At 44.5% G+C, this 22,007-nt stretch overlaps 1 protein-coding gene across 4 annotated transcripts in view; it reads left to right on the plus strand.

Moving 5' to 3' along the window:
• The window catches only part of LOC123754965 (uncharacterized), a 367,030-nt gene that overhangs the window by 233,115 nt on the left and 111,908 nt on the right, over positions 1-22,007 (plus strand). For all 4 annotated transcript variants that reach the window (XM_069332916.1, XM_069332917.1, XM_045737318.2 and 1 more), the window contains exon 9: positions 16,385-16,518. In XM_069332916.1, coding sequence (XP_069189017.1) covers positions 16,385-16,518 — 134 coding nt within the window. The remainder of the gene's footprint in view (positions 1-16,384; positions 16,519-22,007) is intronic.

Genomic DNA, 22,007 nt, shown 5'->3' on the forward strand with positions numbered 1-22,007 from the left:
CAAGTGTCGAGGCCCTCTTGGCAGCGAGAGGAAAGTTGGTTAAGTTTGGTTCTCTACGAGTGTTGTCTCTCCTCACGATTTAAAGTCTTCTCTTCTCAATGAGAAAATGAACGACCACCCTTTTCTTCTTGAATGGTCAGCACTCTTCACTGTAAGATAATGAGTGGGCAGCACTCTCTCATCGTTGTAAGATAATGAGTGGGCAGCACTCTCTCATCGTTGTAAGATAATGAGTGGGCAGCACTCTCTCATCGTTGTAAGATAATGAGTGGGCAGCACTCTCTCATCGTTGTAAGATAATGAGTGGGCAGCTCTCTCTCATCGTTGTAAGATAATGAGTGGGCAGCACTCTCTCATCGTTGTAAGATAATGAGTGGGCAGCACTCTCTCATCGTTGTAAGATAATGAGTGGGCAGCACTCTCTCATCGTTGTAAGATAATGAGTGGGCAGCGCTTTCTCATCGTTGTAAGATAATGAGTGGGCAGCGCTCTCTCATCGTTGTAAGATAATGAGTGGGCAGCGCTCTCTCATCGTTGTAAGATAATGAGTGGGCAGCGCTCTCTCATCGTTGTAAGATAATGAGTGGGCAGCACTCTCTCATCGTTGTAAGATAATGAGTGGGCAGCTCTCTCTCATCGTTGTAAGATAATGAGTGGGCAGCCCTCTCTCATCGTTGTAAGATAATGAGTGGGCAGCTCTCTCTCATCGTTGTAAGATAATGAGTGGACAGCACTCTCTTCACAAAGATAATGAGTGCACGACGGAAAGCGAGTGGTCTCTCTCGTAGCAACTGGAAGATAAATGATAATATCTTCCCATTTCTCAATGAAATATTGTTCTTTTTTTCGCTGACTTATGTCCTCGCAGTATTACCAGTGCCTCTGGAGCGACCCGGGCCATGAATCATGCCTAACAGTGGCTCTGGATGATACAGTATGCCAGACAAGTCTCTGTATAAACCCTTATTGTGTATCGGGAGCACTGCTTTGTTTACCAGTATGGTGTATTGACTAGTGATTCGTGTTTTCTGAACGCAGTTTATCGAATACGTAATTAATATTAATATTTAATTAATACGTAATTAATATAATAGTGAAATCATTTATCTTAGATTAGATGGGCTAGAAGGTGACACACAAACACTCCCACTCACTCACCAGTATCACGTGTCACTATATATTCCACTTGCCTTTGATCGCAACTGACTGGCGAGGTCAGAGGTTCAAGTTCAGGTTGAGACAATAAATTTGTCTTTTTTGAAACAATAAAATACATCTCAAAGGGATAGAGTAGCTTAGGCTATTTCTACCCTCCTCTACTTCAAGTCCCTCAAGGGGCGCACAAATCCATTGAGTACAAATCCACAAATCACAGTACAGTACAAGAATCACATATTACATTGCAGGTTAATATAGTAAACACAGCATATAAGTGTTACACTCTTGGGGCAAAGTGCTTGTAGCTCCTAAGTATTCTGTCTATCATACCATTATCATACATCCACAGGTCAGAGATGGTGGGTATAATGAAATGTTGGTAGGGACCGTGGGGAGGCTGCAGGGCGGTGTTGACTGGGGAGTGGGTTGGTGTAGGGAATAGGGGTGTAGTCCCCTACACCCTTATCCCCCCAGGGGGGGGTTAGGGGACTAGGGTTTATGATGTCACGAACACACATTAGCATATTATGGCAAAAATATGATAGGTAACTTTTTTTTTAATTTTGTGGAGACTAATGAAAATGTTTTATTATACAGTTTAAGAAATTGGCGTTTTGAATTTTTATTTTTAGAATACTTTTAAGGACCATCTGGTCCCAGATTTGACGGGAGGTTTATAGGGAGGTGTCCCTATGGGACTGCCACGCTATACTCGTTTCATTGATGCAGACTCCGACATGAGCATATTAGGCACAAGCCCCGTAACAACCACTTTGGAAAATCTTAGGCAATAAATCAGCATAATTCTTTTTTCCTCGTAATTTTCTCTCCCCCTAATTTATCCCTCTCTTGACTCATAACCGGCCCATGTGGTCTAGTGAAGGGACTCCCTCGTGTCCTGTAAGTCCCTGTGACCTAGCAAGTTACTGACCCCTGTGCGCTAATAGGCCGCCTGCTGGAGACAAATAATATAAACTAATTTGCAAAGTTGTCTGTCAGTGTAAAAGTCATCTAACTCTGTGTTGTAGAATGTTGTAACGAGAAAGATCCCTGAATCGTCAAATGACAGAGTGCACAAGATCTTGATCAGAAATAATTTTAGCGTCCCACATCGAATGAGGACGGAAACATCTCTGGTCCAGAGACAATTAAATAGTCTAATCACTCAGTCAAAAACCAAACAAGATCAAATTCAATTTGGGCCAACTACGGCCATGTAGTTATCAAATTAAATTACCTTCAGTTCTTGAGTGATCAATAAAGTCTCCCAAGAGTTCATTATGGCGCCACTCTCTTCTGGCAAGACCGTGAAACTCAAACTTAATCATGTCGGAGCTATACACATTTGACCTCGATCCTGTGTAAAGAATGGTGGCCGAGGTGAGTGCCGCTCAGTGTTTGCCAGGAGTCTGGGCAACCTTTGATGTAAATTAAGTGTCGTGTTGGGTGCATCCTTTTTTTTCTAAACTGGTAGGCACAGGAGCAGACGACTTCTGATTCCTGTTAAAACGCTGAGTGTGTGTCCTTCCCATAGCTTATGATAAGCCTTACCCTACTACTTTTCCTTGTAACACGATCCGCCAATTGGTTAACAACCAGGTACCCAATTACTGCTGCGTAAAAAGAGACGAAGAGTTAAGGATTTGCGCACAATAAGTCCTCCCTGTCCAGGACTCGAACTCAGACCAAGTCGCTCGCAAGGCGCGGGACTACCCTCTGTATACCATAGTGCCGTGTATGTCCCATAGTTCTCCATGTATACCATAGCACCCTCCGTATATACCATAGCTCGGTGTATGTATACCACAGCCCTTTACATATACCATAGCACCACTCAATACCATCACGCTCTATGCATACCATAGATCTCTATGAACACCATAACGTTATATGCATAACATGGCGTTGTATGCATACCATAGCACTGTGTTTGCCATGGTATCCTATGTATATCTTAGCTCTGTGTATACCGTAGTGCTGTGTATACCATAGTACTCTGTGTATACCCTTGCATTCTGTGTATTCCAAAACACGCTGTGTATAACATAGCTTTCTATGTATACCATACCATAGTATGTATTACATATCGATGTGTTTATATCATAGAGTACTATCTATATACATCATAGCCATCAATGTATACCATCGCACGCTATGTATACCGTTGTACACTATGTATACCGTTGTACACTATGTATACCGTTGTACACTATGTATACCATAACACTTTCTAGACCAAATTCCAGTATGCATAACACTCCAATGTATAGGAGTGTTGTTATACTATTATACACAATAGGTATAACATAATCATATATATATATATATATATATATATATATATATATATATATATATATATATTATTAAATATGACCGAAAAAGTAAGATTAATAATTCTAACGCGAATTTTCTCAATCTTTCGTACATTACGCTTCACTGTTGGAGGTAAATCAAAAATCAATTCTCCAAAATTCATTTTTATTTCTAGTCTGACGCGACACGGGCGCGTTTCGTAAAACTTATTACATTTTCAAAGACTTTAGTTCACAAATACACAACTGAATAGAACTTACGTATCTCTGATTTTATATCTACATTTGAGTGAGGTGGAAGGGGTGATGTGGCATTAACACAAGACAGAACAAGAGTATTAATAGGGTATTAATTTCATCAACACAAGACAGAACACGAAACAATGGATATTGAATAGAAGTGTTTGTAGAAAGCCTATTGGTCCATATTTCTTGATGCTTCTATATTGGAGCGGAGTCTTGAGGTGAAATATTGGTCCATATTTCTTGATGCTTTGATTGACCAATAGGCTTTCTACAAACACTTCTATTCAATATCCATTGTTTCGTGTTCTGTCTTGTGTTGATGAAATTAATACCCTATTAATACCACACTTTGTTCTGTCTTGTGTTAATGCCACATCACCCCTTCCACCTCACTTAAATGTAGATATAAAATCGGAGATACGTAAGTTCTATTCAGTTAAGTATTTGTGAACTAAAGTCTTTGAAAATGTAATAAGTTTTACGAAACGCGCCCGTGTCGCGTCAGACTAGAAATAAAAATGAATTTTGGAGAATTGATTTTTGATTTACCTCCAACAGTGAAGCGTAATGTACGAAAGATTGAGAAAATTCGCGTTAGAATTATTAATCTTACTTTTTCGGTCATATTTAATAATATATGTCTACAGGAAAGACTGCTACCAAAATATATATATATATATATATATATATATATATATATATATATATATATATATATATATATATATATATAATATATATATATAATATATATATATATATATATATATATATATATATATATATATATATATATATATATATATATATATATATATATATATATATATGGCACAACTGCATATATATGGCAGTATGCATAACACTCCAATGTATAGGAGTGTTGTTATACTATTATACACAATAGGTATAACATAATCATATATATATATGTGTGTATATCACGAAAATAAACACGTGATTAAGAATGTGACAATGTCAGACCACGAAGGAAAAATGAAACAGGAAATTTCCTTAAGTACTTTCGTATATTAAGTGAAGATGTATTCTGAAGATGTATTTAATATACGAAAGTACTTAAGGAAATTTCCTGTTTCATTTTTCCTTCGTGGTCTGACATTGTCATATATATATATATATATATATATATATATATATATATATATATATATATATATATATATATATATATATATATATATATATATATATATATATATGGCACAACTCTCCTAAACACGAGAGTGAAGTATACAACTTTAGAACACTTTCCCACCAGGAGACTAGTGTTCTAAAGTTGTATACTTCACTCTCGTGTTTAGGAGAGTTGTGCCTTAAGCATAGACACTGTGTCTTCCCATATTAACAGGGACTTGATGAAATTAACGTCTAAATGACCCCTCACTTGCTCTAGTGCTCTTGGGAGGTGGTGATCTTTGGTGTATTTAAATACTCCGAAATTACCATCTCTTTTAAGGGTCTGAGCTGGTGGTGGAGCGGGTTAAGGCGTACCTGTTATGCCAGTTGCTGGAAGGCTTCTGTGCTGGCTAGGGTTCGAGTCTCCTGGTGGGAAAGTGTTCTAAAGTTGTATATATATATATATATATATATATATATATATATATATATAACCGAAAGTCATGGAGACTAAATATTGTTAACGACCACAAATACGTTAAGAGCTTGTGCAACATTTGTGTGGTATTATGTATGCATAATTTGGTCGTATGCATGCATGGAAAGTTGTGAGCTATACATACTTAAGCTAACTTCTGTAGTACAATTTATACGAGTTTGTACAGTTAGTATATTTATGACTTACGGATTTTCAACACATTTCATGGGAAGATTTAGGTAGTGGATACAAACTCGTGCACAGATACACGCACGCACGCGTGCATACGTGCGTGTGCCTGTGCTGGTTCGTGAGCTAAGGGGACTGTGCTATGGAGAAAGACTGAGGGAACTGGACCTCACCATACTGGAGGAAAGAAGGAATAGGGCAGACATGATAACGACATTCAAGATACTATGGGGGATTGTCAAATTAGATATAGAAGCAATGAGAAAATAAGTTGGGGCCATGATGAGGGTTCGAACCTATGCTCTGTGCACTCAAAGCAAACACCTTAGGCGACTAGGCCACGACATGGTAAAAAGATTGCAACCTGGGATTCTACTGAATCCATGAGGGTTCCGAAGGCTTCCACTGAAGCCGAACCAGAGTTTCGCGCAATCCCCCCTCCCATGCACTTAATGGAAGCCTCAGGAACCCTCGTGAATTCAGTAAAATTCCAGGTTGCAATTCTTTTACCATGCCGTGGCCTAGTCGTCTGAGGAGTTTACTTGGGAGTAACCAGAGCATAGATTCGAATCCTCATCACGGCTCCTACTGATTTTCCCATTGATACATCACGTTAATGAGATTTCTCTGTGCATATAGAAGCAATGTTCAAATTAAGGAAGAGCAGAACGAGAGGACATGATTGGAAAGTGAAAACACAGATGAGTCACAGATATGTCAGAAAGAACTTTTACCCCTCTAAGCATCGTATATATGCGGAATGGACTAAAGAGGAAATTGTCGAAGCCAATTCAATACGTAGCTTTAAATCTAAATATAAGAAAAACGATTAAAGAGCGTCACTGAACAAATGATGATCAACATGTTTAAGAACAGATGTTCGACCCTGTAAACTCAACTAAGTACAACTAGGTTAGTACACACGCACTCACAAACACACACATGCACACACACACACACACACACATGCACACACACACACACACACACACACACACACACACACACACACACACACACTCACACTCACACTCACACTCACACTCACACACACACTCACACACACACACACACACACACACACACTCACACTCACACTCACTCTCTCTCTCTCTCTCTCTCTCTCTCTCTCTCTCTCTCTCTCTCTCTCTCTCTCTCTCTCTCTCTCTCTCTCTCTCTCTCTCTCTCTGTCTCTCTCTCTCTGTCTCTCTCTCTCTCTCTGTCTCTCTCTCTCTCTGTCTCTCTCTCTCTCTCTCTCTCTCTCTCTCTCTCTCTCTCTCTCTCTCTCTCTCTCTCTCTCTCTCTCTCTCTCTCTCTCTCTCTCTCACACACACACACACACACACACACACACACACACACACACACACACACACACGGACAGACACTCAAAGTTTCTCTCACTGCCCAAGTTTCTAATCCACTAGAGTAGAACAGGGAAATAGAATGACTGAGGGATAGCACCACAAATAGGGAAGGGAGTGAACTAAGAGATTGACCGAATACAATTTCGGGTGAGAATTAAAAAATAAACGATAAAGAACACAATAAAAAGTCTTAGCAATGAACTGAGGCTGGCTAAGGAGACAAAATGCCTCAAGTTAAATCCCAATCAGACCCAGCATGCGACAACTCCTAGGAAACAGAGCTCAAACTGATGAAGGCACCTTCCATGGATTCCCTTATTTGCACAAGTGCTTTAAAGGAACCTAGATGATAAGTCTGCACATAAGGAAGCAGCTGTGAAAGCAGTTCACAGGAAGCAGCAAAGTGCACAAGCCTGCTGTTGGAAAGAAAAAAGGCTGTCATAGTAGTTCAGGAACAGGTAGGCTCCCAAATAGGATTGGAGAATGAAGGACTGAACAATAGAAACAAGAATCCTGGAGGATTTACAAATGGTGGAGGATTTTCTCAATAGCAGCATAGAGAAGGTTCTCAGGCTAGGCAGTTATAAGAAGGAAAGAAATCGACTGATAGATAGTATTCCCGAATGAAGGCCACAAAAGAGAGAATCCTATCCAAGAAGAGTAAACTTATGCTTGTTTTAGAATACAAAATGTTTTTCTGCAGGGGGACAGGACAGTGAAATAGACAAGGCAATAGAAGCAAGGAAGAGATACATGGTAAGGGAAGGGAATTTGTGACCTCTAAATAAGCATAAAGTAAATTACTTTGACCAAGAAACCATATAAGGATTCAAGAGGGGGGGGGGGGGGCTAGAAGGGTGGATTTCTTCCTGAAATCTGTGGATCAGAAATTACATCTACTCAGACATAGTCTGACTTGAGGTGACTATTTTTGTTCATCAAATTAGGACCACCAATACACGCATACAGAGTGGCTCCAGGCGCTGCACATTAACACCCACCCACATGTCCACACACATGGACATTTGGAACTCATGGACTGGAATTCAGCACATGTTACTGGAACTTAGCACATGTTACTGGAACTTAGCACATGTTACTGGAACTTAGCACATGTTACTGGAACTTAGCACATGTTACTGGAACTTAGCACATGGGTTTCAATACAGAGTGGTTATCAGAGAGAAATATTCCCTAGAGGACAATGGAAGCTCCATGTGTGGGGCGCTCATCACACGTGGAGCTGGTGTGTGGCACTATTTGTGTTTATGAAGTATTTCCGTGTACGGCATGTGGTCATATTGGCTTAGCACTTTCTCATAATTATCTTTCATTTTTTCTCTTCTGGTACTGACACTAAATTAATTTCATACATGCTTTAATTATTTTAGTTAATAAAATTAGAAGTAAAATTAATTGTAATATATTTAAAATTTGTATTACAATCCAATGTTCTCACCTTTATGTACTCAGTCGCTATATCACCCGTTCACTTGGTCAAGTTATCACCCGTTCATTTGGTCAAGTTATCACCCGTTCACTAGGTCAAGTTATCACCCGTTCACTTGGTCAAGTTATCACCCGTTCATTTGGTCAGGTTATCTCCCGTTCACTTGGTCAAGTTATCTCCCGTTCACTTGGTCAAGTTATCACCCGTTCACTAGGTCAAGTTATCACCCGTTCACTTGGTCAAGTTATCTCCCGTTCACTAGGTCAAGTTATCACCCGTTCACTTGGTCAAGTTATCACCCGTTCACTAAGTCAAGTTATCACCCGTTCACTTGGTCAAGTTATCTCCCGTTCACTTAGTCAAGTTATCACCCGTTCACTTGGTCTTGTACGTCAACTTAGGTTATAGTGTAATATACATCCAAAAAAGACTTAAGTCCCATTATCTTCCTCTACACATGCACTCAGATCCCATGTCACTTCCTTACTGTCATGAGAGACCGGGGCCAGGATTCGTCAACCAATTACGCATCCACTTACGAAACCTGTATATCTTTCAACATTCATGGCAGCTTTACTTACATTTATTAAACAGTTTCTGAGCTCCGAAGCACTACGAGATTGTTTATACCAATAATAATCTTGGATTGTGGTGCTTCAAATCTCATACACTGTTTAATAAATGTAATAGAGCTGTCATCATCGTTGCATGATTATATATATATATATATATATATATATATATATATATATATATATATATATATATATATATATATATATATATATATATATATACAGGTTTTGTAAGTGGATGTTTAAATAATTAATCCTGGTCTCGTCACGCCTATAAAATCTCTCGCCGTGTAACGGTCCAATTCGGGACATGTATAAATAATTTCATGCAGCTCTGAGCGAGAAAACCAATTCAACTTTCCACTGATTTTATTTAATAACCGTTTGTCGCTCACAGATCATTGGTGATTTCATTTATATTCCGGTTAGAACAGCGGATCACGGGGTTGAATCATTGGGTGTTGTACTCACCTATATCTACATGTAGGTGAGTACAGGGGTTTGTGTACTCACCTACATTTACTCGCATACTTGTGCTTGTAGAGTCGAGCATCTGCTCTTAAGCCCTGCCTTTCGATCATCATTAGTTCAATGCAGTGACTCACTTCACTCGTTTTCTTATAATATTTACATTTAAAGCTGTATGTCGAATTGCCCTTGACAACTTCATCTAGTCTGGTCCACTTATTTACGACTTAGATTGAAAAAAAGTTAATTTTGACATCTGTCACTCATCTGTTTCCACTCATTTTAGTTTCCAATTAAGTCCTCTTGTTCTACTGTTCGTTAATTTGAACATGGCCTCTATATACTGCCAGTCTCCCTTAGTATCACGTATATCGTAGTCATGTCTGCCCTATTCCTTCTTTCCTCCTGTGTAGTGAGGTCAAGTTCCCTCAGTCTTTCTTCATAGCTCAGTCCTCTTAACTCAGGAACGAGCCTTGTTGCATATTTTTTGGACCTTTTCTAGTTTTGTTTTGTATTTCTTAGGCTGGATTTTTATTCATGTTGCGGAAGGATAAGGAGACGTTTGCCAGCATGAAGATATGCTGTTGGCGTTATTCTGCTGATTTCTGCCTCTGGTGTTAGATCTCTAGCTAAGTCCTCTCCTAAGTCTTTCTCTTGTTCAAAGGTTGGGAGTTGCCTTTCCTTCATCATGTACTGTAATTGAGGTCCTCTTCTTCCACTTTCTATCCTTTTAATCGTGCATTTATCAGAGTTAAATTCTAGTAGCCATTTCTCAAACAATCTCCGGAGATTGTCTAGTGCATCTTGTAATTTATTGCAGGCCTCCTTAGTTCTAATTCGCTTCATTAGCTTAGCATCATCAGCAACATGGTTAAGAACGGGATGTGCACTAAAACCGTCTTCATCGGTACTCCACTCATTACTTCTTTTTACTTTGATAGCTCTAATTTTACTGTGACTCTTTACCATCTTCCTGAGCAGTATTCCTTCACTCACTTCAGTACTTTTCCTGATACACGAGGATGAAGTTACGTGAGGTAAGGAGAGGGGTGGAGGAGAGATAAGGTGAGAACTTTGGAGAGTAACAGTGGAGAGAGAGTGGTGAGACATGGAGAGAACCAGTGGAGAGAGAGTGGTGAGACATGGAGAGTAACAGTGGAGAGTGGTGAGACATGGAGAGAACCAGTGGAGAGAGAGTGGTGAGACATGGAGAGTAACAGTGGAGAGTGGTGAGACATGGAGAGTAACAGTGGAGAGAGAGTGGTGAGACATGGAGAGAACCAGTGGAGAGAGAGTGGTGAGACATGGAGAGTAACAGTGGAGAGAGAGTGGTGAGACATGGAGAGTAACAGTGGAGAGAGAGTGGTGAGACATGGAGAGTAACAGTGGAGAGTGAGTGGTGAGACATGGAGAGTAACAGTGGAGAGAGAGTGGTGAGACATGGAGAGTAACAGTGGAGAGAGAGTGGTGAGACATGGAGAGAACCAGTGGAGAGAGAGTGGTGAGACATGGAGAGTAACAGTGGAGAGTGAGTGGTGAGACATGGAGAGTAACAGTGGAGAGTGAGTGGTGAGACATGGAGAGTGAGTGGTGAGACATGGAGAGTAACAGTGGAGAGTGAGTGGTGAGACATGGAGAGTGAGTGGTGAGACATGGAGAGTAACAGTGGAGAGTGAGTGGTGAGACATGGAGAGTAACAGTGGAGAGAGAGTGGTGAGACATGGAGAGTAACAGTGGAGAGAGAGTGGTGAGACATGGAGAGTAACAGTGGAGAGAGAGTGGTGAGACATGGAGAGTAACAGTGGAGAGAGAGTGGTGAGACATGGAGAGTAACAGTGGAGAGAGAGTGGTGAGACATGGAGAGTAACAGTGGAGAGTGAGTGGTGAGACATGGAGAGTAACAGTGGAGAGTGAGTGGTGAGACATGGAGAGAACCAGTGGAGAGAGAGTGGTGAGACATGGAGAGTAACAGTGGAGAGAGAGTGGTGAGACATGGAGAGTAACAGTGGAGAGAGAGTGGTGAGACATGGAGAGTAACAGTGGAGAGAGAGTGGTGAGACATGGAGAGTAACAGTGGAGAGTGAGTGGTGAGACATGGAGAGTAACAGTGGAGAGTGAGTGGTGAGACATGGAGAGTAACAGTGGAGAGAGAGTGGTGAGACATGGAGAGTAACAGTGGAGAGAGAGTGGTGAGACATGGAGAGTAACAGTGGAAAGAGAGTGGTGAGACATGGAGAGTAACAGTGGAGAGAGAGTGGTGAGACATGGAGAGAGAAGAGATGGAGAAGATTAAGGATGGAGATGTAGTGAAGTAAAGGGTAATTATCGAGGTTGGGAGACAAGGAGTGAATGAGGGGTAAGGAGTGAGTAGAAGTGTGGGTGGGGAAGGAGGAGGACGGGGTGAGAGTCGGGTAGAAGAGAGAAGAAGGGGTGAGAGTCGGGTAGAAGAGAGAAGAAGAGGTGAGAGTCTGGTAGAAGAGAGAGGAAGGGGTAAGAGTCTGGTAGAAGAGAGAGGAAGGGGTGAGAGTCTGGTAGAAGAGAGAGGAAGGGGTGAGAGTCTGGTAGAAGAGAGAGGAAGGGGTGAGAGGAAGGGAAGAGCGCAGGGTACAGTCACATTCATCACCTTTAAAGCACCAGCCTGGTGCGTGTTGCTTCAGATTGCTTGTCTCTTCATGACGTCTTGTTGACCTCTTGCTGGTCTACTGGTCTACTGTTGACCCCGAGGGAATAATGTGTTCACTTGCTCATCTGTTCATGGGTTCACATTGACCCTCATATTGGTGAATTATTGATCTTTTGATGATTTATCTCGTACTGACAGTTAGTTAACTCCTTGTCTATCTTTTTATTAACAATCGGGAATCCTTGAAACATTCCAAGGATCGAATGATCTTTGGAATGGAATGATTCAAGGATCATTTCATTCCTACTCAGTCTTCATATTCCCAGTTCCTTGTCCAAGTGTTATATAGTCACGCTGGCTTAACATCAGCTAATTACCTTACCTCGTTCGATCTCAATAAGGTAACGTTAATTGATCTCAACGTTCAATCTCTGTACTAGACATGACCATTTCATTCCCTTTATATACTGCACATGTACAACCTGTTCTACCAGTGCCTAATTGCACAGAACCACCAGTAAAGGCATAGGATTCAGTTGGTTTGAGATTTTGAAGACAACTGTAAATAGCAACGATGAACCAGCGAGACTCGACCTAAGCTTTACTCTGAACGACTCAGACATAAGGGAAACCGGTTTCGAAGCTCCCGTGGAAATGAGTGATCACCGTGTACTGATGTTCGATTCTGTACCCTCTGGTAGATGATTTACATATATCAGAAACAGTATAGGTCCAAGGACTGAACCCTGCGGGACTCCACTAGTGACACCTCGCCAATAGGAGACCTCACCCCGCACAGTGACTCGCTGTCTTCTGTTGCTTAGATACTCTCTTATCCAATGGAGTACCTTCCCTTTCACTCCTGTCTGCATCTCCAGCTTTTGCACTAGCCACTTATGTGGTACTGTGTCAAAGGCTTTCTGGCAATCCAAAAATATACTGTCTGCCCACCCCTCTCTTCCATACTTGAACTGTGTTGCCTGGTCGTAGAATTCAATTAATCCTGTGAGGCAGGACTTGCCATCCCTGAAGCCATGCTGATGCTGTGTTACAAAGTTCTTTCGCTCCAGATGTTCCACTAGATTTTTTCGCACAATCTTCTCTATCAGCTTGCATGGTATGCAAGTTACAGTGTGTGTGTGCGTGCACGTGATGATATTCCAGTAGCCTTTAACCTTTTACTGATATACTCACAACATTCATTTTCCCCTCACTAAATCATCTCTACATATCCGTATTTAACGTGTACAGTGAATGGTCCATTATGAAATATCAAAGATTTATGTTGCCCGTAAGAGCCCAAAACCAGACAAATTTATTGCCATCATAAAAGGTTTATTAAACCGTCTCGTGCATGGAGAACAGAATGCTTTACACCTACAATGGTTCATACTTAATAGGGTAATTATTCACCATGTTCTAGGGCATGACTTTAATTGGTTGACAATGTTGTTAGTGTTCTGTGTGAGTTATAAACACACAGGAACGTACATTCTCCTTCCCCAGACTTTCCTACTTTCATACTTTTATTCATTTAAATGATACTGATTTGTATAAATGTTTGTAGGTGTGTAACAGAGATACTCCTCCGTCTCTCGGTAACTGGGACTCCCTCACCCACACCACCAAAACCCCCTCACCTTCATTCTAATACGCATTCCACCATCACCCTTACCCTAATACTCCTTCCACCATAATACCAACTAGTTTGAGAAGCAAATTGCTCAATTCCGATTACTAGTTTAACCCCCTTTTATCGAGAATCTCCCCCCTCCCCATATTAATTTCCTCTATCATCCCGAGAAGAGGAGAGGAGAGGTGAGGGCTGCGCCGTGACTGGCTCCTAATGACTGTTGCTGCCGCCTGGGCTCCCTGCCTCACGGTCTTGGGTGGGTCGTGGCAGCCATATGTCTAGGTGCTTATCTTCGGGTAACATAGATGCTGGGCCGATGTTGGAGTGTATGCCAGTAGTACTTCTTGTGCTTCTTTGGTCTTAATGTGTCTTTATCACTATTAAAGACAGTTGTAACGATGATCGTAATTATTATTATTATTTTTATTATTATTATTATTATTATTATTATTATTATTATTATTTCGAAAATAATAATTTTATTTACAAGAAGGTATAATGGGTTTGGGAGTTTACATAAGATTGGTATTTTTTCATTTTTCCAAAGCCACTAACACGTATAGCGTTTCATTTATTATCATTATTAATTTTATAAATAATCTTATTATTGTTTCTATTAGTGTATCTGGATTGTACCTGGATGGGCTTCTGTGAGTTATTCTGCTCCCCAAGCCCGGCCTGGGGCCAGGCTTGACTTGTGAGAGCTTGGTACAACATACTGTTGCTTGGAGCTGCCAACATATCCACTACTGCCCGGTTGGTCCGGCACTTCTTGCAGAAAACTCCATTTTTTTTCTTGGAACTTTCACTTTTGTTCCGGCAATATTTCTTATTTGTTGGGAGAATGCTGAACATCCGTGGACCTCTGTTGTTTATAGTGTTCTTTGACTGTACCTGTGGCACTTCTACTCTTCACTGGCTCTATTCTGCATTTTCTTCCATATCTGTCACTCCAGTATGTTGTTGTTTTGCTGTGCAAATTTGACACTGGCCCTCCAGTACTTCCATGTATATATAGGCGATCTATTTTGTTCAATTTTGTGAACAACTCGTCACCAAATGATCTCTTCACTTTGTGAGGGTCTTAGGCTCTGAGGCTCAACCCAGCAAGCACATGTAGCCCCTAAGTGTAGGCTCTCACCAGTAACTACACTACGGCTTACCACCAGTTTAAAGAGACAACAAAAAATCCCACTCTGTGGTGTATATTATTCTTGATCTCTTATACATCACTTGGTTCTCCGCATTCCCCCCCCCCCCCTCTCTCTCTCTCTCTCTCTCTCTCTCTCTCTCTCTCTCTCTCTCTCTCTCTCTCTCTCTCTCTCTCCTCTCTGTCTCTGTCTCTGTCTCTGTCTCTGTCTCTGTCTCTCTCTCTCTCTCTCTCTCTCTCTCTCTCTCTCTCTCTCTCTCTCTCTCTCTGTCTCTCTCTGTCTCTGTCTCTCTCTGTCTCTCTCTGTCTCTCTCTGTCTCTGTCTCTCTCTGTCTCTGTCTCTCTCTCTCTCTCTCTCTCTCTCTCTCTCTCTCTCTCTCTCTCTCTCTCTCTCTCTCTCTCTCTCTCTCTCTCTCTCTGTCTCTGTCTCTCTCTGTCTCTCTCTGTCTCTCTCTGTCTCTCTCTGTCTCTCTGTCTCTCTCTGTCTCTCTGTCTCTCTCTCTCTCTCTCTCTCTCTCTCTCTCTCTCTGTCTCTGTCTCTGTCTCTGTCTCTCTCTCTCTCTCTCTCTGTCTCTCTCTGTCTCTCTCTGTCTCTCTCTGTCTCTCTCTGTCTCTCTCTCTCTCTCTGTCTCTCTCTCTGTCTCTCTCTCTCTCTCTCTCTCTCTCTCTCTCTGTCTCTCTCTGTCTCTCTCTGTCTCTCTCTGTCTCTCTCTCTCTCTCTGTCTCTCTCTGTCTCTCTCTCTCTCTCTCTCTCTCTCTCTCTCTCTCTCTCTCTCTCTCTCTCTCTCTCTCTCTCTCTCTCTCTCTCTCTCTCTCTCTCTCTCTCTCATTCATTCATTGTTTCCAAGGTGTTGTGCGACTTCCCGGTCATAACCAGTTGTAATTCGGGAGGTTGGGGGGGGGGGCGAAAGGGGTCTTGGGTGAGGAGCGGAGGAGAGAATGGGGAGATGAGAAAGCGGAGACTTGGATGAGGAGGGAATATTGGGAGACGATAGGGTGAGTTGTGCTGTGGAGAAGTGGAGGAGAAAGTGAAACTGGGGAAAGGAAGGGATAGAGGAAGACTGAGGAGATGTGGATGTAAAGTGAGGGTGGGGAGAGGAGGGGAAGAGGAGACTGGTGTTAGAGAAGGAAAAAGAAGAAGCTGGGGAGACCTGGGGGAGGGGAGGCTGAAGAGAGGAGAGACTACCCACTATCTTATTTTTGACAGTAAAAGCTACAGTCTTGGCATCCACGCTGGGTTTTAAGAGAGAGCGAAAGAGGACGAAGAACCTCTCAACAGTCATTACGAGCTTGTTTGTTGGGTCTCGCATGATGTTTACTTGTTTTACGAGACCTCGGTAACGAAGCCTCGTAAAACGAGAGCCACGAGGCTTCGTAAAACGAGAGCCACGAGGCTGTCTCACCTGTGTAATACTGTACCACGAGGCTGTCTCACCTGTGTAATACTGTACCACGAGGCTGTCTCACCTGTGTAATACTGTACCATGAGGCTGTCTCACCTGTGTAATACTGTACCATGAGGCTGTCTCACCTGTGTAATACTGTACTATGAGCTAGACTGTCTCTCACCTGTGTAATACCTCTCTCCTCTTCAGGTGTTGTCCCAGCGGGTCGGGGCTGTGAGGGCCAGCTCGGCCGAGTACTACGTGTCCAAGCTCGACCCGGAGCTCTGGGCTCACATGAGGCCCAACCTGGTGGAGAACTTTACGCAAGGCCTCCATAACCTCCAGTGAGTACCCCTGTGCTCACCTTATATTCTCTTTGGCTTGTTTAAGTGTCCTTCTCAAAGGGTTTGGAAACTATCGAGTTGATCTTAATTAATGCGTACTCTTTAATTTTTAGAATCTATAGATTTTAAGATTAGTCCAAAAACGCGTTTCTGTTTCAGCATCTTGTTTCACACGATTTTCGTAATCTCCTCTATAATTCTCCGACATAATTTTGTTGTTCTGTTTCACTGTTAACTCCAGATATTTCATCAAATCACTTCATCATGCTATGACCGCATATTGATGCTCATGCGGCCCTAGCATCCCCGACATGCCCTAGCCCAACATGCCCAACATGCCCTACCCCAACATCCTAGCATCCCCAACATACAAATACAAGACAGAACACGAAACTATGGGTATTAATTGGATATAAGAGCAAAAGAATGGAAGTAACTGCAGAGGGCCTATTGGCCCATACTTCCTCTTGATGCTTCTATAGTGGTTCGGAGTCTTCAAGTGGGTAGCATATAGTTGTGCATTAATTGGCTGTTGATTGCTGGTGTCAACACCAGCAATCGACATGCATATATATATATATATATATATATATATATATATATATATATATATATATATATATATATATATATATATATATATATATATATATATATATATATCACACACAGTGGCGCCGGTGGCTGTGTAAACAGCACGCTGTGCACGTAATCCTGTGGGCCCCAAGTTCAATTCCCGGTGCAGGAGAGAAACAATGGGCAGAGTTTCTTTCATCGTGATGCCCCTATTACCTAGCAGTAAATAGGTACCTAGTAGTTAGTAACTGTTGATTGATTAACAGTTGAGAGGCGGGGCCGAAAGAGCAGAGCTCAACCCCCGCAAGCACAACTAAGTGAACACAACTAGGTGAATACACGCACACACACACCAACCAATACTCGTTTCTGGAATAATGAAACAAGTAAGGAGGCCAAGTGAGTGGTTCACAAGGAGAGTAGTAGCCACTCTGTAACCCATTAGCCAGCCGTGTAGAATGAGCTGTGTTCAATACGCTCTGTTCAGCCGATATTATCCTGATTTGCCACAACGTACAAAATACAAAGTTTAAATTTAAATTTAAATTTTGCCCCGAGGGGCGAGTTTATTGGGCAGCGCCACTCATCTTGTGAGTGGACACACCGCCATAGTGACAGTATTGGGCAGCGCCACTCATCTTGTGAGTGGACACACCGCCATAGTGACAGTATTGGGCAGCGCCACTCATCTTGTGAGTGGACACACCGCCATAGTGACAGTATTGGGCAGCGCCACTCATCTTGTGAGTGGACACACCGCCATAGTGACAGTATTGGGCAGCGCCACTCATCTTGTGAGTGGACACACCGCCATAGTGACAGTATTGGGCAGCGCCACTCATCTTCTGAGTGGACACACCGCCATAGTGACAGTATTGGGCAGCGCCACTCATCTTCTGAGTGGACACACCGCCATAGTGACAGTATTGGGCAGCGCCACTCATCTTGAGTGGACACACCATCATAGCAGCATGTACAACACTCCCCAATAGGAAGAAAACCCGCTGGGTTGTTCATCCTGTCACAAGTGTTAACCATAAACGCACAGACCCAAGCAACTCAACTATCCTAACTTACCGACGTAAAGAAAACATAGAAATTTGTTAGCTGCTACTTTTCATAGTATTTTGTAGTGTGAGCGTTGAGGCCCTTAACGTACAACATGAGACGGTCTGGTAGAGAGGACGGCTTGTTTACTCTCTTACTGCCAGTTAATAGATCAATTCCTCACACACACCGCAATCTGCTGTGTAACACTTCTGGTGTACATTACCATTTTTGGATTAGTGGCGTTGTGGCACCGCTGGGATGTGCACCAGGTCTCCCAAGATAGTTGTGGCAGCGCTGGGTGTGCACCAGGTCTCCCAAGATAGTTGTGGCAGCGCTGGGATGTGCACCAGGTCTCCCAAGCTGGTTGTGGCACCGCTGGGATGTGCACCTGGTCTCCCAAGATAGTTGTGGCAGCGCTGGGATGTGCACCAGGTCTCCCAAGATAGTTGTGGCAGCGCTGGGATGTGCACCAGGTCTCCCAAGATAGTTGTGGCAGCGCTGGGATGTGCACCAGGTCTCCCAAGATAGTTGTGGCAGCGCTGGGATGTGCACCAGGTCTCCCAAGATAGTTGTGGCAGCGCTAGGATGTGCACCAGGTCTCCCAAGCTGGTTGTGGCACCGCTGGGATGTGCACCAGGTCTCCCAAGATAGTTGTGGCAGCGCTGGGATGTGCACCAGGTCTCCCAAGATAGTTGTGGCACCGCTGGGATGTGCACCAGGTCTCCCAAGATAGTTGTGGCAGCGCTGGGATGTGCACCAGGTCTCCCAAGATAGTTGTGGCAGCGCTGGGATGTGCACCAGGTCTCCCAAGATAGTTGTGGCAGCGCTGGGATGTGCACCAGGTCTCCCAAGCTGGTTGTGGCACCGCTGGGATGTGCACCAGGTCTCCCAAGATAGTTGTGGCAGCGCTGGGATGTGCACCAGGTCTCCCAAGATAGTTGTGGCAGCGCTGGGATGTGCACCAGGTCTCCCAAGATAGTTGTGGCAGCGCTGGGATGTGCACCAGGTCTCCCAAGATAGTTGTGGCAGCGCTGGGATGTGCACCAGGTCTCCCAAGATAGTTGTGGCAGCGCTGGGATGTGCACCAGGTCTCCCAAGATAGTTGTGGCACCGCTGGGATGTGCACCAGGTCTCCCAAGATAGTTGTGGCAGCGCTAGGATGTGCACCAGGTCTCCCAAGCTGGTTGTGGCACCGCTGGGATGTGCACCAGGTCTCCCAAGATAGTTGTGGCAGCGCTGGGATGTGCACCAGGTCTCCCAAGATAGTTGTGGCACCGCTGGGATGTGCACCAGGTCTCCCAAGATAGTTGTGGCAGCGCTGGGATGTGCACCAGGTCTCCCAAGATAGTTGTGGCAGCGCTGGGATGTGCACCAGGTCTCCCAAGATAGTTGTGGCAGCGCTGGGATGTGCACCAGGTCTCCCAAGCTGGTTGTGGCACCGCTGGGATGTGCACCAGGTCTCCCAAGATAGTTGTGGCAGCGCTGGGATGTGCACCAGGTCTCCCAAGATAGTTGTGGCAGCGCTGGGATGTGCACCAGGTCTCCCAAGATAGTTGTGGCAGCGCTGGGATGTGCACCAGGTCTCCCAAGATAGTTGTGGCAGCGCTGGGATGTGCACCAGGTCTCCCAAGATAGTTGTGGCAGCGCTGGGATGTGCACCAGGTCTCCCAAGATAGTTGTGGCAGCGCTGGGATGTGCACCTGGTCTCCCAAGATAGTTGTGGCAGCGCTGGGATGTGCACCAGGTCTCCCAAGATAGTTGTGGCAGCGCTGGGATGTGCACCAGGTCTCCCAAGATAGTTGTGGCAGCGCTGGGATGTGCACCAGGTCTCCCAAGATAGTTGTGGCAGCGCTGGGATGTGCACCTGGTCTCCCAAGCTGGTTGTGGCAGCGCTGGGATGTGCACCTGGTCTCCCAAGATAGTTGTGGCTGCGCTGGGATGTGCACCTGGTCTCCCAAGCTAGTTGTGGCACCGCTGGGATGTGCACCAGGTCTCCCAAGATAGTTGTGGCAGCGCTGGGATGTGCACCAGGTCTCCCAAGATAGTTGTGGCAGCGCTGGGATGTGCACCAGGTCTCCCAAGATAGTTGTGGCAGCGCTGGGATGTGCACCAGGTCTCCCAAGATAGTTGTGGCAGCGCTGGGATGTGCACCAAGTCTCCCAAGATAGTTGTGGCAGCGCTGGGATGTGCACCTGGTCTCCCAAGATAGTTGTGGCAGCGCTGGGATGTGCACCAGGTCTCCCAAGATAGTTGTGGCACCGCTGGGATGTGCACCTGGTCTCCCAAGATAGTTGTGGCAGCGCTGGGATGTGCACCAGGTCTCCCAAGATAGTTGTGGCACCGCTGGGATGTGTGCACCAGGTCTCCCAAGATAGTTGTGGCAGCGCTGGGATGTGCACCTGGTCTCCCAAGATAGTTGTGGCATGCGCTGGGATGTGCACCAGGTCTCCCAAGATAGTTGTGGCAGCGCTGGGATGTGCACCAGGTCTCCCAAGATAGTTGTGGCAGCGCTGGGATGTGCACCAGGTCTCCCAAGATAGTTGTGGCAGCGCTGGGATGTGCACCTGGTCTCCCAAGATAGTTGTGGCAGCGCTGGGATGTGCACCAGGTCTCCCAAGATAGTTGTGGCAGCGCTGGGATGTGCACCTGGTCTCCCAAGATAGTTGTGGCAGCGCTGGGATGTGCACCAGGTCTCCCAAGATAGTTGTGGCAGCGCTGGGATGTGCACCTGGTCTCCCAAGATAGTTGTGGCAGCGCTGGGATGTGCACCTGGTCTCCCAAGATAGTTGTGGCAGCGCTGGGATGTGCACCAGGTCTCCCAAGATAGTTGTGGCAGCGCTGGGATGTGCACCAGGTCTCCCAAGATAGTTGTGGCAGCGCTGGGATGTGCACCTGGTCTCCCAAGATAGTTGTGGCAGCGCTGGGATGTGCACCTGGTCTCCCAAGATAGTTGTGGCAGCGCTGGGATGTGCACCTGGTCTCCCAAGATAGTTGTGGCAGCGCTGGGATGTGCACCAGGTCTCCCAAGATAGTTGTGGCAGCGCTGGGATGTGCACCAGGTCTCCCAAGATAGTTGTGGCAGCGCTGGGATGTGCACCAGGTCTCCCAAGATAGTTGTGGCACCGCTGGGATGTGCACCTGGTCTCCCAAGATAGTTGTGGCAGCGCTGGGATGTGCACCTGGTCTCCCAAGATAGTTGTGGCAGCGCTGGGATGTGCACCTGGTCTCCCAAGATAGTTGTGGCAGCGCTGGGATGTGCACCAGGTCTCCCAAGATAGTTGTGGCAGCGCTGGGATGTGCACCAGGTCTCCCAAGATAGTTGTGGCACCGCTGGGATGTGCACCTGGTCTCCCAAGATAGTTGTGGCAGCGCTGGGATGTGCACCTGGTCTCCCAAGATAGTTGTGGCAGCGCTGGGATGTGCACCAGGTCTCCCAAGATAGTTGTGGCAGCGCTGGGATGTGCACCTGGTCTCCCAAGATAGTTGTGGCAGCGCTGGGATGTGCACCTGGTCTCCCAAGATAGTTGCTGACAACTGAAGACGTTGATACATACGAAGTTTGTTGATTCAACTAAAGATGTTTGCTGATGGTTGTAGTTGTGGTAGGTTGGTAATACTGGCGATGATTGTTGAGGTGGTAAATGAATTAAAACTTGAAAAACAAGTAACACGTCCAGTGAAATTTCGAGGAGTGTTAAGTGTAGCAAAAGCCAGGAGTATGATGATGCAGTGAATGAACACATTGAGAGCACATGATGACAGTGTTACCAAGTACTGTTGCATGACGTGTGTTCAGTAACACTATCACTCCCACTGTGGCCTGTGGAGCTGAGGTTCATAACTGTGATGTATGACCACAATAT

Source organism: Procambarus clarkii, chromosome 28 (genome assembly GCF_040958095.1).
Source record: "Procambarus clarkii isolate CNS0578487 chromosome 28, FALCON_Pclarkii_2.0, whole genome shotgun sequence".
NCBI classification, from domain to species: Eukaryota; Metazoa; Arthropoda; class Malacostraca; order Decapoda; family Cambaridae; genus Procambarus; species Procambarus clarkii.